This window comes from Musa acuminata, chromosome BXJ3-9, assembly GCF_036884655.1.
Source record: "Musa acuminata AAA Group cultivar baxijiao chromosome BXJ3-9, Cavendish_Baxijiao_AAA, whole genome shotgun sequence".
Taxonomy (NCBI): Eukaryota; Viridiplantae; Streptophyta; class Magnoliopsida; order Zingiberales; family Musaceae; genus Musa; species Musa acuminata.
Genome location: NC_088357.1, coordinates 45856611 through 45873869, shown reverse-complemented (window position 1 = coordinate 45873869; position 17259 = coordinate 45856611). Strand labels below are relative to the sequence as shown.

The window sequence follows — 17259 nt, the reverse complement described above, 5'->3', positions numbered from 1 at the left end:
TAAATGGGCAATCTTGGAAGCTTTTATGAGCTTGTATTTAGCTTATCTGCTGTTAAAAAGCTGATGTAAATAAGCTTTGAGAATGATGAAGAAGTGGTCCTCAATGTTTGACACAGTACCCAATGACTTCAATCACTACATGCATGCAATCTGAGAGCATTCTTCTCTAAGCTCATAGTCACACTAATCACTGCACTTAGAACAAGAGTTTGCTAACAATGGTGGACTGGCACAGTAAGGCATGCTCACCAACTCCACAGAAAATTGCAACCTTGGGAAGAACACAGAGTCATTGGGAGGGACTCCACCTCGAAGCCCCCTCTGTTTGACACTGTATCCAATGATTTCAATCACTAGTTATAATCCAGCAGTAATTATTCTCTATGGTTATTGTTAATTACTTCGCTAATCACAAGACTTTCACTATCATGGTGGTCTTGCACAGTTCCACCTTGGGAAGAACCCAGAGGCACCGTGATGGACTTCACCCAACAACCCCAGGCCATCATCTTCCCGGTAGATCTCTCGCTTTTTCTCTCTCTCGGCTTTTCTTCCTCTTTCTTTGGTAGCAGTAGCTAGCTGACGCTCACCAACCCAACAGTCAAATGTATTACACCCAGAACACATGTATAAAAAGTTCTGCATCCCACACCAACCGAAAGCTAAAGAAGAAAGCTTCAGATGCTTCCTTTCTCCTCCCTTCTTTTCCTTTATGCATCTACTAACTGGCATTGTTTATCCTTTAGCTGAGCAGCAGTGAGTGAGGTCTTGTGCCATCCTCTCCTTGTGAAAGAGTGAAGCATTAGAGAGGGAAGGGTACGGTTCAAGATTAGAGCATGCTTTCCTTTACTGTGTCAACTGCACTGAGTTCGGGTTGTATGGGGGAGTCGAAGATTTCTCGGTTGGAGTTTTGAGGAGTCCTGCGCTGCTTGGTGTGTAACCAAATGGAAGGACTTCTGGTGCGTTTCTTCGTGCTTTCTCTATTGAGTCTTTTGTTAGGAGGCCTATGCCAAGAGGATGCTGCTGTGTACATTGTGACCATGAAGCAGCCCCCTGCAGTCCATTACATTGATGAGCTGAAGAAGTTTGCAAGCAGTGGGGTCAGTTATGGGGGCTCTCAGACCTTCAATATCCTCAATAAAACAAGGTAATGCCTTCTTTTAATTTATATCTTTGGAAACTTGCAGATATTGTAGCATTCAATCTTTAACATAACAAGGTCTGTTTTATAAGGTGGGTAAAATAGTGCTTGATTTTCTCCGATCTTTTACTTGTATGTTGATCTTGGACTTTTGGGTTATCAATTTCATTGGCAGAAGTCATTGATTGTTAGTGCTGTAAAATTAGGGTTTGACTTGTGGGTCATGATGACTGGTCACTGCTGTAAAGTGAGTTTAACCTAGGAGACATGATAAGTGGTCACTATTGGTTCGCTCATGTCAACTACAGACCTGGGCTTCTTCGTAAAAAAATCATATGATTAATATGCGTAACAGTTCTTACCTGTTTTTATGATTGTCTTTTATGTGCATTTGAAGATTAGATCTGTTCTACATAGCTATGTTTTAGAGTTTGACTTATGGGACTTGATGACTGGTCACTGCTGTAAAATTAGAGTTTGACTTATGAGACAGATGACTGGTCACGATTCGTTCACACAAGAGGACTACAGATTCGGGTTTCTTCGTCAAAAATTGTATTATATATGCCTAAAAGTTTTGTGTTTGTTTTTGTGATTGTCTTTGATGTGCATTTCACGATTGGGACTGTTCTATATAGCTATAGAGTGTGAATATGTGATATAGTGCATTTATTTATGTATTGTACTGGTTTAAGTTTTATATCAGATCATTCTAAGATGGTGGTGCCTCATCGTTCAATGCGTATTTTATTCTAGTCGATCTAGATCATGAGGTAGAAAATTATGCACTCTAATTTTGACCGGTTTTGATGTTTCCATGGTACAAAGATTATGCTCCTACCAATACTTGGTGTGCAGTTTAGTGAAAATTCTCAAGGCCCAGATCATGGTTTGCCACTGCAGCATCGATTGGCATAAGATCCTGAAGTTATAGGCAGGCACGGCCTAAATAACAAAGAATATTTCAAAGCATTAGTATATTTTATCAATTTAATTAAGAACAAATTTACTTCAGTTCACATTTTTGCTGTTTCTGTGAAGCAATAATGTCTTTCCACAATCCATTATTTTTTTTTTTTATTACATAACAGAATTTTCTTTACACTTAACATCCCATAGGCCAAACTTCTATTGTCATGGCATGGTCTAATAGATCTGCTAACCCAATAACTTTCAGGCTTAACACATGGTTTAAAAATACTTAATCCATTAATTAGTAACAGATAGATCTAGGCTTATATACCATCACAAATGAAAATGCTTATGCCTTAGCTATTTATGGTAGATCCATCTAGCTTTATAAACCATCACAATCCTCTCTTACTTTTGATGTGATACATGTCACAAAAGCTTGACATCATTGTCAAGGTGCAAGGTCTAACATAAAGTCAAGGATCAATCTATAGTATGTGATTTGTGAAGCTTATAGTGTAATGCACTCTTGGCTTATCCACATTTAGTTGTTTGCTCTCTGGAACCCTTAAACTTCATATGCATAGTTTTAATTCAAATTTAATACCAGTTATTATGACCTGCAGCTCAAGTTATCAGCAGTAAGTTCATCTAGTCTTATATACCATCGTGACTCTTGTCCTACTTCAAATGTGAGACTAATTGGAGTGTCATATTTCTATCTAGTTGATTGTCACTCTGCTTTTTTCGTTGTAGATGGCAATACACCTGTCCATTGCAGGTGAAATCTTATCCATTTATTTGTTCCTTAATTGATGCTCCTCATCCGAGTTCCCTTGTTCGAAATCTCCTGTCTAAGTTGTTTCATGAATTATAGTGATCAACTTATTTGAACTGTCTGAACTGCAGGAATTATTCAAGGACAAATACAAATTACAGCTCATATCTGATTCGCCTTCAGAATTCTCTGTTGAGAAGGGCATTTAGGGGGGAAAGATATCTCAAACTCTATAGTTATCATTACTTAATCAATGGCTTTTCTGTTCTTATAACTTCTCAACAGGTACTTGACACGACTATGCTTGTTCATCTACTGTTTATTTTTAGTTCCATTAGGTTGATAGACTAGATAATTGATGGTTGTTTGGGCCAAACCAATAAGTTATAATTAGAGTTCTCAAACTTATGTGAAATAGTTGATGCTAAAGAGTACAATACAGGTGTCTAGTTAATAATATGTGAGAAGATGCCATGGGTGTGATATTACATTGATTTATGAGTTTCCAAAGTTGCGTTATATTAAACTTAGCTAGTTTATATACTGTCTGTCCTCTCCTCTATGCCTATATGCTCTTGTGGTTTGGTTTGATAGGCATTTTTCTCAATTTTGCTTTGGAGCATTGGCATGAATTATTTACTTCATGATGAAAACTAAAATTCTTGTGTCCAAGGTTATCAAACATTGTCACTTTCCAAAATGAGCCATAGATTAAGCTTCAGTTGTCCCATTCCTAAGAGGTATACAAGAGCTTTGTGATTTTCTCAAACAATTCTTACTGATACGTTTTTCGGTCAAAAGCTGGAAACTTGTATTTTTCAATTAACTAAATGTAAAATTACAAGGCTCATTTAGCCATATATCTTAAATTAGTAAAATTTTATGCCATGTTTAAATTTTTAAAAGTAGATAGTGTTTGTAAAGTCATTCTCCTTCCAAATTTAGTCCAGTGGTGATACACTTACTCCTTTTGCCTTCAATAAAAGGTGAAATAATAAGACTATCTTGGTCAGAAAGCTGACAAGTACTATTTTTATTTGAATATTTCATTTGAGTCCTGGCTTGGATTTCTATGCCTCATGCACATTCTTATAATATCCAAACCATGATTTTTGTTCTTATAACTGTAATTATTTATTTCAAAATTAATTTAGTTACACAGGTTGCATTTTCAGTTTCCTATCTGATATAAAGTGTTCTTGTTGGATGGAAAAGGCAGAAAAACTTTCAAGGAGGCATGAAGTAGCAAATGTATTGTTAGATTTTTCAGTTAGAACTGCAACCACCCACACTCCAGAATTTTTAGGTCTGCCTCAAGGAGCATGGGTTCAAGAAGGAGGGCCTGAAGTCGCTGGAGAAGGAATTGTTATTGGGTTCATTGATACAGGGATAGATCCAACTCACCCCAGCTTCTCTGATTATCTATCTGTCAATCGTTACCCAATTCCACATCATTTTTCTGGCATTTGTGAAGTCACAAAAGATTTTCCAGCTGGATCATGTAACAGAAAACTAGTCGGAGCTCGACATTTTGCTGCTTCTGCAATAACCAGGGGGATTTTCAATGCTACCCTGGACCATGCTTCACCATTGGATGGTGATGGACATGGAACGTAAGTGGCTTTCACTTCCACTAGATGTACAATATAGAAATTACATATATATATATATATATGTTGTTTCTTTGGTGTCTTCTCTTTCTTGAGTTTCATAGAATTTGTCCTTCACTAATTTATGGTACATTTTAATGATATTGTAATCTTTGTAACTTTAGCTTTGTTAAGCTGGAATAACAATAATAGAATTCCGAATCTATGTATGATCCATGATATATTTCTTATTTGTCAAAATCGAGATTAGGTGAATTCTATTTTATTCTAAAAATCCTTTTTTTGTATAGTAAAATGATAGTCGATAAATGCAGGCACACAGCATCCATTGCAGCTGGTAACCATGGGATTCCTGTTGTTGTGTCTGGACATCATTTTGGAAATGCAAGTGGCATGGCCCCTCGTGCGCAGTAAGCCACTACTTCTTTTTAGTCTATGATAGACCATAGATGGTGTCCTTTTCACTTCAAGATTGATTTTAACCACTCGAATTTTTTCAGTATTGCAGTGTATAAAGCTTTGTACAAAAGTTTTGGAGGCTTTGCAGCTGATGTTGTCGCTGCTATAGACCAGGTACGCAGGTGTCAATTCCATCTCTGAAGAAAGTAAAGAAAGAAACAAGAGATCTAAAGAAAGTAAATCAAGAGGAGAAAAAAATACCAAAAAGGAGGAAGAGAAAATTATATGCCTTAATTCAGCGAATTAAATCTAAGTCCAGATTTGTACACATCAAGTAGTTTACATTTTCATAATTCTCAGTTAGGCTTCACTGTACAATTTTTCTGACATTTGTAATCATTTGCATTCACAGGCAGCTCAAGATGGTGTTGACATCATAAGTTTATCCATCACTCCCAACAGGCGCCCTCTTGGTGTAGCAACCTTTTTCAATCCCATAGATATGTCGTTGCTGAATGCTGTAAAAGCTGGAATATTTGTTGTTCAAGCTGCAGGCAATACTGGACCTTCACCGAAGAGCGTGTCTTCCTTTAGCCCTTGGATATTTACTGTTGGTGCATCTGCTCATGATAGGATCTACAGTAACCATCTTGTACTTGGGAACAACCTGAAAATTTCAGGAGTAGGACTTGCACGTAAGTTTAAACTCTGCACTTCAGCAATAGATGATAAATGTGAATCTTCAATTTGCCTTGTTTTGCATAACTTAAACTCTTTTCTCATTTTCCAATATACTTCTACCACATGCTGAGTGGACGCATATAGCTTTGAGCTAATGATTCTTAAAACTTGCAGCTGGAACAAATGGTGACTTAATGTATCCTCTCATTGCTGCTACTCATGCCTTGACAAATGAGACAACAGATGCAAATGATATGTATTTGGCAGAATGCCAGGATTCAAGTCTTCTAAACAAAGATTTAACTAAAGGAAAACTTTTGGTTTGCAGTTATTCCATCCGATTTGTGCTGGGCTTGTCCTCTATCAAGCAAGCATTACAGTCAGCAAAGAATGTGAGTGCAGTTGGAGTTATATTTTACATGGATCCATTTGTTATTGGGTTCCAGCTCAACCCAACTCCTATGCATATGCCTGGTCTTATAATTCCTTCACCTGATGATTCGAAGGTATGCCCATTAAGAACTATCTTAATCTTATGTGTTACTATACTGCAGAAACCTAGTAGGCCGCAAAGTCCCAACTAGGATCTTTTTGGGATCAGGGTTACATGGATCTTTTACCACCATTGGAAAAGATATATCTTTAGTTAAGTTGAAATTATTTAAATTTTTAGTTATAATTTCTAGTTAAATTAAGAAACCTAGTAGAGTAGCAGGGGGAGAATATTTACCTTTATGCATTTTTTTTACCATTCAATAACTTACAACTTGGAGTATTAGCTCAAATTTGCAGGTTGTCCTGTATTTTATGCAAACACCCCTTATTTCTGTTTTTAATTTTTCATCAGTTGTTGCAACTGTTCCCAAAGTGCTAGTCTTGGTGTTTTAATTACTTTTTATTTTGTTTCTGATTTAGGATTACATGCTTGTGTTTTCCACAACAAAGATCTACCAAGGAACTTGTTTCCCTTCAAATATCTATTTCTGTATATCAATATCAAAGTTTGAGACTTGGGTTATTCTTGAGTTTTGATGACTGAATGCCTGCAAAATATGAACTTGTATTTTGTTGTCTCCTTTTTCATCATCTTATTCGTTTTCTCGTTCCATTCTCACTCCAACAAGGCATCCTAGTAGTTGCTTTGAAGCTTTCTTGCATCATGTGATCATTTCTTTGATGGTACTAATTCTTGATCTATGGCTTGTTTAAGATATTCCTAAAATATTACAACAGCTCCTTAATGAGAGACAAAGACTCAAAAACCATTATCGAGTTTCGTGGTGTTGCAAAAATATTAGGAGGTCTTAAAGCTAACTACAGCATCTCTGCCCCAAAAGTAATGTATTATTCAGCTAGAGGACCGGACCCAGAAGACAATTCATTGGTTGATGCTGACATACTGAAACCCAATCTAATCGCTCCTGGCAATTTCATCTGGAGTGCTTGGAGTTCGCTGGGCACAGATTCTGCTGAATTTGAAGGTACTATCATATTCTTTGACAAACACTGCAACAAAATTTTGTACATTTGTGATGCATGATGCATGGAGTCTAGCACTTAACTCTGACATATTTAATGGTTATCATGACTCGAGTCACAGACACGTAAGCAGATTTTATGTAAAGTCATGTAGCCTTTTACCAACAAGTCCTTTGTTTTCGATATGAATCCGGGCTTTACTGATATAATATGATCCATACATTTTCAGAAACATGTTAGAGGACTTTAAACTGATACCAACTATTTGAATTGCTGATAAGTAAGTATCTAACAACTGCAACTCCATGTGGAGGGGGTCCATGAGATATTGTCTAAATAATCAATTTGTTTAGTGAGTATACTATACTCAACTACGTAGCTAAATAAAACTCATGAAACTAAGTAGTGGTGTAAGAAGTTTCATGAAGAACTGAAAAGAATGATGGATATGTCAACCCATGCTTAAGCCATAAAAAGTTCTAAATGCAGGAAAACCCCTTGTCATCTGAATCAAGTATCTGTAATGATTCTTACATGTTATTCTTCCTTTGAATAGAGTTGCTTCATCTCAGGGTTACTAAAGATGTTTCGATATTGAAAGTTGAAACATATGCTTGTAGGTGAGAAATTTGCAATGATATCTGGGACAAGTATGGCGGCTCCACATGTTGCTGGGCTTGCTGCTCTGATCAAGCAGAAATATCCAAATTTTAGTCCTTCAGCCATTGGTTCTGCTCTATCCACAACCGCCACAGTCTATGGCAAGCAGGGTTCACCGATCATGGCCCAACGAGCTTACAGCAATCCAGATTCCAATATGTCACCTGCAACACCATTTGACATGGGCAGTGGCTTTGTCAACGCAACTGCTGCTTTAAATCCAGGACTAATTCTCGATTCAGGTTACTTATACACCATTAGCTTCAATAATTAGTAGAAGTATGCATTCACCATGAACTTGTGGCAAAAACTTGCATGATTTGTTGCCTTATAACTGTGGTTGGTTGCATATTTTTTGCAGGCTATGACAACTTCCTCTCCTTTCTTTGTGGCATCAATGGATCTGCTCCAGTAGTACTGAACTACACTGGCCACAACTGTAAGATCTCCACAATGATGGGCTCAGACCTGAATTTACCTTCGGTAACCATATCATTGCTCAATCAATCAAGAACCATCATGAGAAGAGTTACCAACATTGCAAACGATGAGCATTACAGTGTCAGCTGGAGTGCTCCTTACGGAGTCTCAGTTTCTGTATCACCAATACGGTTTTTTATAGCGAGCGGCCAGCAACAAAACCTAACTATTGTCCTGGGTTCAACCATGAACAGCACCTCTGCCAGCTTTGGGGGGATTGGCCTTTATGGAAACCTAGGCCACAAGTTGTTCATTCCCTTGTCTGTCATCTCGAAGACCAAGCATAAAGCCACCTTAACCAGAAAGAGGTGCTGACTTTTTCCTTCACTTTGCCGCTTACGTCGACCTCATTCTTTATTCAATTTGTATACATTTTGAAGCATCTGGATGTAATCAGAGGAATGAGTGACAAATAATGTTAAAAACACAATCTTTTTATCATCAAGTATCAGTATGCAGATTTACTGAGCTGTGAATGAAGAACATGAACAGACTAATTTATGTGGCTCAAAAATGAACTCTTTGAGCTTGTTCTAGGTAAGTTGAAGCACAACATATATTCTCCTTTCCACTGGATATCATGGACATCCTTATGACCGATGTATTCAATTGTTTCTGTAATGAAAAATTATGCAGAAAATGTAAATTTGACATGTTGCTTAAGAAAAATTGTGCAGCCTCTGTTTTTAGTAAAATTCATGCTGACCTGAGCTTTATGAAACTTTGGTCTGATTAGATTTAGAACACTCTTTTTGTGATAGAACATTTCTGGCCAATTGATGAAGGCAACTCCTTCAGGAAAATGCAGGCTTCTCTGCTTATAATCTAGTTTTAGTTCATGGAACATGTACATCATAGACAAGAGAACTTAGAGAAACAAAATGGAGGACAGACAGCAGTCATGAACACTTAAGCTCATCCACAGCAGGAGAAACACACAGCCCACCATTCTCTCAGGCAACATTGAAGGAACTGGCTGCACTCTCCACAAACTTCCGGGCTCCCTTGAACCATCTCTTGTCCCCAGCTTGCGCCTTGCAGATGTAGAGCTTCCCGTCGGAAACAGTGGCTGTTATCAGCTGGTGCTTGCCACCTTCGTCCCCATCCGCCGTCCTCGTCAGAACCGAGACGAAGTAGTACTTCTTCCCGCCGCTCTCCTGCGTGGTGGTCTCCAGTATGTTGGCTGTTGCCACAGCATCAGAATCGAACCCACCCTACCAAATCCATGCCTTGTTCAGTGTCCAGATCGATCACATTCAAGTACATGAGATGCTTGCTGTCATCTTCATTTACCTACCTCTGAGTCTGTCTTGCCGGAGTAGGCTTGTTTTCCTAGCAAGTAATCAACCTGTGGCAGATACGCATCCAAGTTGGTCATGCATGTCTCTTGTCATTTAGTCGAACATGTGATCCCATCATGGATTTGATTCAAGACGACTGATAGAGACGGAAGAAGAGGAAGGAGAAGAGTCGGTTACTTGAGAGAGGAACTCCTCCGGGGTGCCGTAGCCTGTGATGGTGCTCTTGGTGGTCGGCGTCACCATGACGGTGACGTTGCTGTTGGAATCGAAGTTGTCCTCGTACCGGAGCACCTGGCCGGGGTACTCCACCTCTTTGCTCGGGTTCCACTTCGACGGGATCATCAGCATGAACCCGTCGCCGGCGTACGGCAGGAAGTCGGTGTTCGTCTTCGGCTTACCGAACACGTTGGCTGCGTTCGACATGAACAGTAGCTCGAAGTATCCGCAACAACGACGACAGGCGTGGGAGAGACTGCAGGGGAAGACTTACCAGCTTCGCCGTAGGCCGCGTCGGCCGGGGCGACCTTGGCGCCGAGGGCCGCGGCACCGAGGAGCACCGTCAGCGCCATGCGACGTGACACGGCGGCGCTGTTCTCGTCGTCGGCGGCCTGCTTCTGAGCCTTGCAGACGATCAGGTTGGGCTTGTTGATCGGCACAAGGCGCGTGGATTGGATCCTGTTGGCGGTCGAGGGTGCGTGGTGGTGGAGGAAGCATGCAGTTGAGGCCATCTCTTCCTCTCTTCCACACTCACACGCACTCACTCTTACTGCTCTCCTCTCATCAATCTTGCTTTAATGTGAATTTTGGTGTCAGTGAAAGGAGAAGGTCTTCTGCGTATCGAGTGTGTGTGGCAGTGGATCAAGGCAGGATGAGAAGTTGGGATTGGATAGGGTGATTGAAGCTTTGATTGGGCCACATCGGATGGTCTTCTTCCTCAAGTCTCCCACCTGTCTTCTTCATGTTTGTATGTATGACTATGATTGCATGCCTATGTGTTCCTTCATACATGTACTTGGATCCCTAGCATGTTAATTCAACATTTTGATTAAATTTATGATGCTACGGATGATATTAATACTCAAGGTTTGCAATATCGTACCGTATCGGTATTTCGATTTAGATTCGGTATCAATACAGTACGGTATATTGAGCGGTACACCCTGATGTGCCGAGTACTATAGCACTGCTATAGTGTTACAATGCACTCGGACCGGTAACAGACGGTCCACGTACCGATAACTTGTCGGACCGATACGTACCGCCCATACGATGGATATTCCTTTTATTTTCTGTATTTTGTGAGGAATTTTGGGACTTCTTTATCATCAAATTAAAGCCAATTTCCTATATATATATATATCATTGACAACTATATTGCATTATTGATGAGTATAATGTTAAATTATTAATCATTATTATTTCATTTAAAAGCTTAAATCCATTAATAAGATATGATATTTGAATTAGTACATATACATAAAATATATTATTATTATTATTATTAAGTGAGATATTGTGAGCTCCCAACTTCGTCTTTATTCCCAATAAAATAACACTAAATCGGAAAATGAAAAGTATTTTAGATGAGTTGACCTTTTGGGTCAAACCTGACTTGGGAAGGTTTGACTGCCTATGAGGCGGAGCGAGCTCGCGGTGATGGGGATGGCAGCCCGCCTTCTGCTACAGGTTCGGATCCGCTATCGCCGATCGCTGGTCGGCTCTCCAAACTCTCTGCAAGGTTTTCCTCGAAACCGTAGCTTCCATCTCAATTAGCTTCAGAAACCCGTGGCTCGTCCTGGGTTCTATGCCTGTGGAATGAGGTGGTCGAGAATCTTTAGGATTTGCCTTCTCGATCTGTTCTTGGACGCCCTTTCCAATGTATTCGATTTTTTCTTGTTTGCACCGTGAAATGAGATTACTTGGTTCAAGCCTCATGTGTTTTTGCTTGTGCATTAGTGGCTGGAATTATCTGTCGAAAACCTAAATTATTGTCTGATTCACATCCCTGTTCTTTCAGTTTCAGCTATGGCGATGTCGACCTCCACGTTTTTCTTTTAACCCAAATAAGATCATCTCATTTTAGTTTCTATGATGACCTCAGTCTACATCGTTGCTTTTTACTCGATTAATATCTCATTTTAGGTTCTTAATGCATTCTTTGTGAAGTCCTAACATCAATGCCGCGGTCATTTGCTCGATGCTTTCACTTATCAATGGGAACCTCAGCATTAGTGGTGGTTGCTTTCAAGAACTTCATTTTCTTTTCTGGTCTCTCACCTGACGTGGACTCCCATTTACGTAGTTTACTTTTTGTGTTTGATGAATTTCTTCGCCCTTAGGTTCTTCATAAGTGCTTTAGTTGTGGTTGGCAAGCAAAAGTCTATTTCTAGTACTTCATCTGAAAAGAAAATTACTCTGTTTACAAAGAGCAATGTTTCTATTTCCTTTTTCTCTTGTGAGGTTAAGGAGTACTGTACTGCTAAATCTCGTGCAGGATCAAATCAAAGCGATGAATTGATTTACCATGATTTAGCACCTAGAGGTTTCAAAATCTTTATTATATAAATTTTCACATTTGATAGATTCCCGCATGATTATGATATATCTGCTCAGGAAAAATTTTGCATGAAGATTTTGTAGTATGTGAAAATGTAATTTGATCTTCACAGTTGGAGGATCTTAGGATTACTTGGGTACTCTAGGCTCACTTAAGCTGTGGAAATCTTAGAGGCCTCTATACAGAAAAAGACAGATTTTTGTTTTTTGAAGAATTTCTTGAGTCTGGAAGTTGTCTCGATTGTGGATTTCCCGAAGATTCTCATCTTCTTGAAAAAAAGGGCAGAAATTTTTTTAGCTCATGTTTTTGCATCCTTCCTTTTAATGTGTCTTCAGTTCTCAGTAAAATGTCTTATTTCTTTAGTTGGTGGGCCACCAACATGATCAAAATTTTCATTTGGGACTTAGTTTTAGCTCCATTTAAAGAGTTTCTGTTTTTCTAGTTTAGGGATTTTGGCTGTGTTTTGGCCTTTGCACACATAATTAAAGTCAGCATAAGTGGAAAACTAGTAAAATATATATTAGTAAGTAAACATGTAGTTCAATTCTTTATTAATTAAAGAATCAATTTCAGGTTTCAAAATTGGAAACATTCTCTCTATTTGCAGGTAAGATTGTGCACATTGACTATCTTCAGATATCTCATGCACTAGCCTGCCCTCTTTTTTATTATGCTCATTGGCTTGCTTCTTATTCTAAATTTTCTAAGGAATTTTTATGGAGATATCCATTACCTTCTCAGCTTATGGCTTTTGAGCTCAGATCAGCTGAGCACTGGGTGTATCTGACCTTTGAGTTAATAGAAATTTTGCTTTTATGAAAAAAAAAAAACCAAATAAAGAGAGATGAATTTTCTGTACAGTAGAAAACAAGTAATGCTCTTGACTTGATAGTAGCAGAACGGATTTGTTTCTTATATCATTAGAAATAGTGGCATAACATTTATTTTTGTGTGTTGGAATACACCACTTCTGTTGCTGATGAATATCATACTATCATTGAACTTACATGGCTAGGTTCATACAACTTGGCATTTCATGGGTACTTATTCAGAATATAAGGTAGTTAAACTAACACATAGAATTCCTGCCTCAGGCAATTATGGACATTTTTGAACTTCTGTTTTTCTTTTGGATCAAATTCTTCTTGTCTGTTTTATCCACTGGTTGCTAGTGGTCTCTTCAGTCTTCTTTATTTCACTTTTCTGTACAGTGTTTGCCAGAAATTGAGTATTTTGGTTTGGAATGCTGCATTTTGTTAAATCGCAGTCTTCAAAATCTGTTGGCTGCATACTCTCCATCAATTTATTATCAAGAAGCACAATGTTGACTGTGATTGTGATTCCTTCAATCTTGTGAGTTCTTACATCTGAGCCGTGAAATGGTAGGTTCATGATTTGTGTGTTTGACTGTTTTGAGCAACGAAGCAACATATATTTGTAGGTTTACATAGCAAAGTTTTTGCCACTTCTCAATTTTTCATAGTGAAGACTTAAGACACAATCTATTTATCCGTCTGACATGTCAAATAAATGAAAGTATCAACTACTATGGGAACAGGAAAATCATGTCCAAAAGTCAGATTCTGCTAAAATCTTAGATCAACTCAACAAGGATTTTTTTTCATCATAAATTTCAAGATAAGAGATTATTTTGTAGCAAACATATACTCATGCTTTCTGACTGACAAGAATACTTTTCGTGAAAGATTTTAGCATTTACAACAAAATATTGTTTTGTTAGCCAACATACTTTTAGGATTTCTAACCTTGACACACAGATAAGTCTCTAATCACTTAATTCATTCTTGATGGTTTCTTGAATTATTATGGGAATCTGAATCTTTGATGGGCAACCCCAAAACAAACAGCTTGAAAACTAAAGAAAATTAGAAGCTTTCCTTCTCTGTTTCTTCCTTTTACAAGGCTTAGCCATTACAAATTCAATAATGAAGGTTTGTCAGCATCACACTTGTTGATAATCTCATGGAATAAAGAAAAACAAATTTCTTCTCTATTTCTTCCTTTTAGAAGGCTTAGCCATTACAAATTCAATAATGAAGGTTTGTCGGCATCACACTTGCTGATAATCTCATGGAATGAATTGTATTTTCTTATATGTATATTATTCTTTGATGGATATAAGAAAGAACAAAATTGCTTTATCAACAACATGTACTGAAGCATTAGCTCAGACCACTCCAACTTCATTTTTCTTACTTCTATTTTATATCACATGGCATTTATATTTCATCTATGCACAACCACTTGTCAGTGTTTCTAAAATGTTGGATTTTGTAGATCTCCTTAGAAGTTTAGTCTTCAAGAGTTATTAAACCAAGATGTGCTTCCCAATTTTCTTCTCTGATAATCACCAAAGTCTATGCCACTGATGCTTATGGTAGTGATGGGCTTCGTACTGATAATGACTTGGATAATGTATAAAAAACATGCGGTAGGAAACAGAACATTAACTTTTTTTTGGTCGCATGTTCACATGTAGCTGGACCTGCCCTTTTGTAACTGAACTTATTTGTATTTTGTATAGACACTTCCAAGCCTGATGAACCGAAACAATATTGAATTCCTAGCCTTCCTTAATGACATTGGACAGGTCTTCTAAAGCTCCTTGCATTTCTCAGATGTGGTGAAGATCACATTACATTTGCAGTCTTAGATAACTTGTTAGAATATATCGGAGTTGTTACCTTACCTCTTTTGTCCTCTATCTTCCCTTATGGAGTTTTTTCATCATGGATACTCCGAATATTATTAGCATAGTTTATTTGTTGATACCAATGGTTTTGAAAGAAGATATATTAAAAAATAACTGCACATTCAGTGCTAACTAATATCTGACTGTGGAAGAAGCGTTCTGAATTGTTTTTCCAATGATAAGGTTTACGTCTTTATCTCTCTTAAGATGGAAACTCTGACTCAACTCTCAGAGTTTGCAAAACAAGTATATAAAGCCACAGCTTGGTGGGTTGGATGAGAGTGACTTTTATGTTCTCATCTAGTTGAGTTACTAATCACCTTGACTTTTCATAACAGCTACTGCATCCTACACTACTGAAGAAAAAACTACATACCGCCATACAAACTATCTAATGCATTGAATAACCTTGGAAGTTTGGCCTATATTCTGTATTTAACACATATTCTATGTTTTTCTGATGAAACTAAATTTCATATCTATACAGTGGGATGAGAAGGTGATGTGCATCTCACATTAGAGCTAACTGGTTATCCTTGTACCTCATTATTATCCTTGTTTTGGCTTATATACAGAGATCATGGCTGCTCCAGCCTGCTGAGCTTTTATTTTGCAAGTCTCTAGTTCGGGTTTGGCAACTATCCCTTCTCATTTTCTTTGTTTTTATAATTGTCACTGTAACTTTGTATTTGACTAGTGCAATTTGAATGAGATTTAATGGTAGTTTTTCTGACAATGTGCTTCAGTGATGATTCACCACATATATATATATATATATATATATATATATATATATATATATATATATATATATATATATATATGAATATATATACATATATTTATATATGAATATATATACATATATTTATATATGAATATATATACATATATTTATATATGAATATATATACATATATTTATATATGAATATATATACATATATTTATATATGAATATATATACATATATTTATATATGAATATATATACATATATTTATATATGAATATATATACATATATTTATATATGAATATATATACATATATTTATATATGAATATATATACATATATTTATATATGAATATATATACATATACATACATACATACATACATACATACATACATATGTATATGTATATGTATATACATGTATGTATATATGTATCTATATACATATATATATACATACATACATACATACATACATACATACATATATATACATATACATATATACATATACATATACATATATACATATATATATATACATATATATATATATATATATATATATATAAGGAAGTAGACTTCATTAGTTATAGGATAGATGCAATAGATGAGAGTGAAAATATCTACTAGATTATTAGGGATTCGATTTTCCTGAGTGGAACCAGATGTCCTAAAAAAATTGGTTGATACATCAGCAACTTTATTGTTCTCTGGAGCTATTGATCTCTCTATAAAAGTCGAGCATACTCAAGTGCCAAGTGAGGCAAGCAAATCCAAAGTAGAAATCTTGCCCCGTAAGGTTTTTAATAGGTAAAAGTTGTGATATGCATGATAGATCTAAGGAATCATCTTAAAAGTTGATTTAAAGTAATGGTGAAGTGTGGGTATATTTTTCTGAAATTTTGATCACTTATGGGAAGGTAACTGAAAAGTCTCTCTGACTATTGGCTGATGACAGGTTTGACCAGGGACCTGGAGCGCATTTTCTATGGTCTGATTCCTAGCAAGCTGTTAATGTGGTTGCCCATCCGATAGGCTGCACTAGGTAAATCTTTCACCATCCAATAATGGTTTTGGCAAATCAGGGTCTTTTTGATTGGCCATGTTACCTTCACTACTACCTGACAGCAATGGAGCTATCATAGGGATGGGAGAAAGGACTGGCAGCTATTGTTTTGGAGACTATTCAAACTGACCGAACACTACCAAGGTAAGAATCACCTCAAACCTTATCTCTTTGCGAGCTGGAGCCATCTTCTCATCACTTTTGTGTAACAGAGACTACACTTGGACTGATCTCATCCCAGCTGACATGGGCATGGACACTCTTCTTTCTCTTCCAAGTTGATACTGCTCCTGGAACCGCTCTTCGCTTTCTGGAGATGCCTTCACTGACGCCTGAAACCGTTGGATCGATGCTGTCTTCTGTTTGTGTGTCACTGATCTTGATTGGTTAATCAGGACGGGGATGGATGATGGCTGGCTGGTGCAGGCCACCTGGCCCCGTGCCATTGCTGTGCCATGTGATTGGAGCATCATGGATTTTTATGCAGAGCCATGGCCACAAGCATCAGACATTGTCCAAACTGCTTAGGTTCATCTTCCACCTCTGCTGGATGGGTGATGGCCCCTTTCATCTTCCATTAGACGACAACACTGAGGACAGGTGTGCTCGAATGCCAAAGTCACGACAACACACAATTTCTTGTAATCAAAACTGGATTCTACTTTCTGATGGATTGTAACTTGTGACTTATCCTTAAAAATCATTCTGAATGTGTGATTGACATTTTTCATTCCACTGCTTAA

At 37.5% G+C, this 17259-nt stretch overlaps 2 protein-coding genes and 1 long non-coding RNA gene across 4 annotated transcripts; 2 read left to right on the top strand and 1 right to left on the bottom strand.

The window, feature by feature from the left end:
• Positions 1–388: 388 nt before the first annotated feature.
• On the top strand, positions 389–8585 carry LOC135585419 (subtilisin-like protease SBT2.3). 2 transcript variants are annotated; one of them, XM_065165951.1, is made up of 11 exons: positions 389–516; positions 747–1147; positions 2963–3116; positions 4047–4444; positions 4756–4851; positions 4942–5014; positions 5253–5535; positions 5696–6027; positions 6732–7002; positions 7621–7902; positions 8022–8585. In XM_065165951.1, the coding sequence occupies exons 2-11, from the start codon at positions 945–947 to the stop codon at positions 8453–8455; spliced, it is 2526 nt and encodes an 841-aa protein (XP_065022023.1). In that variant the 5' UTR covers positions 389–516; positions 747–944; the 3' UTR covers positions 8456–8585. The 2 variants fall into 2 exon arrangements, with proteins under 2 accessions (XP_065022023.1, XP_065022022.1); XM_065165950.1 differs by lacking the exon at positions 389–516 and having other exon boundaries at positions 566–1147.
• A 348-nt stretch (positions 8586–8933) lies between these two features.
• On the bottom strand, positions 8934–10223 carry LOC135648339 (oxygen-evolving enhancer protein 2, chloroplastic-like). The gene is made up of 4 exons (XM_065165952.1): positions 9932–10223; positions 9619–9851; positions 9438–9488; positions 8934–9354 (listed from the first exon to the last, which is right to left on the bottom strand). Exons 1-4 carry the CDS (start codon positions 10167–10169, stop codon positions 9094–9096), a joined length of 783 nt encoding a protein of 260 aa, XP_065022024.1. The 5' UTR covers positions 10170–10223; the 3' UTR covers positions 8934–9093.
• An 863-nt stretch (positions 10224–11086) lies between these two features.
• LOC135649598 (uncharacterized) lies at positions 11087–17251 on the top strand. Its single transcript, XR_010501344.1, has 5 exons — positions 11087–11179; positions 15287–15340; positions 16409–16495; positions 16579–16660; positions 16729–17251. It is a non-coding gene; the product is annotated as an uncharacterized LOC135649598 (long non-coding RNA).
• Positions 17252–17259: the final 8 nt, after the last annotated feature.

What these genes read in the sequence shown, in the direction of transcription:
- LOC135648339 (XM_065165952.1), bottom strand. Translation starts at nt 10,169, where the DNA reads ATGGCCTCAACTGCATGCTTCCTCCACCACCACGCACCCTCGACCGCC. An exon ending in CGCGGCCTACGGCGAAGCTG is followed by an intron (nt 9,852 to 9,931) that starts GTAAGTCTTCCC and finishes TGTCGAACGCAG; the next exon opens with CCAACGTGTTCGGTAAGCCG. An exon ending in CGGAGGAGTTCCTCTCTCAA is followed by an intron (nt 9,489 to 9,618) that starts GTAACCGACTCT and finishes TATCTGCCACAG; the next exon opens with GTTGATTACTTGCTAGGAAA.
- LOC135585419 (XM_065165951.1), top strand. Translation starts at nt 945, where the DNA reads ATGGAAGGACTTCTGGTGCGTTTCTTCGTGCTTTCTCTATTGAGTCTT. An exon ending in GATGGTGATGGACATGGAAC is followed by an intron (nt 4,445 to 4,755) that starts GTAAGTGGCTTT and finishes CGATAAATGCAG; the next exon opens with GCACACAGCATCCATTGCAG. An exon ending in GGCATGGCCCCTCGTGCGCA is followed by an intron (nt 4,852 to 4,941) that starts GTAAGCCACTAC and finishes GAATTTTTTCAG; the next exon opens with TATTGCAGTGTATAAAGCTT.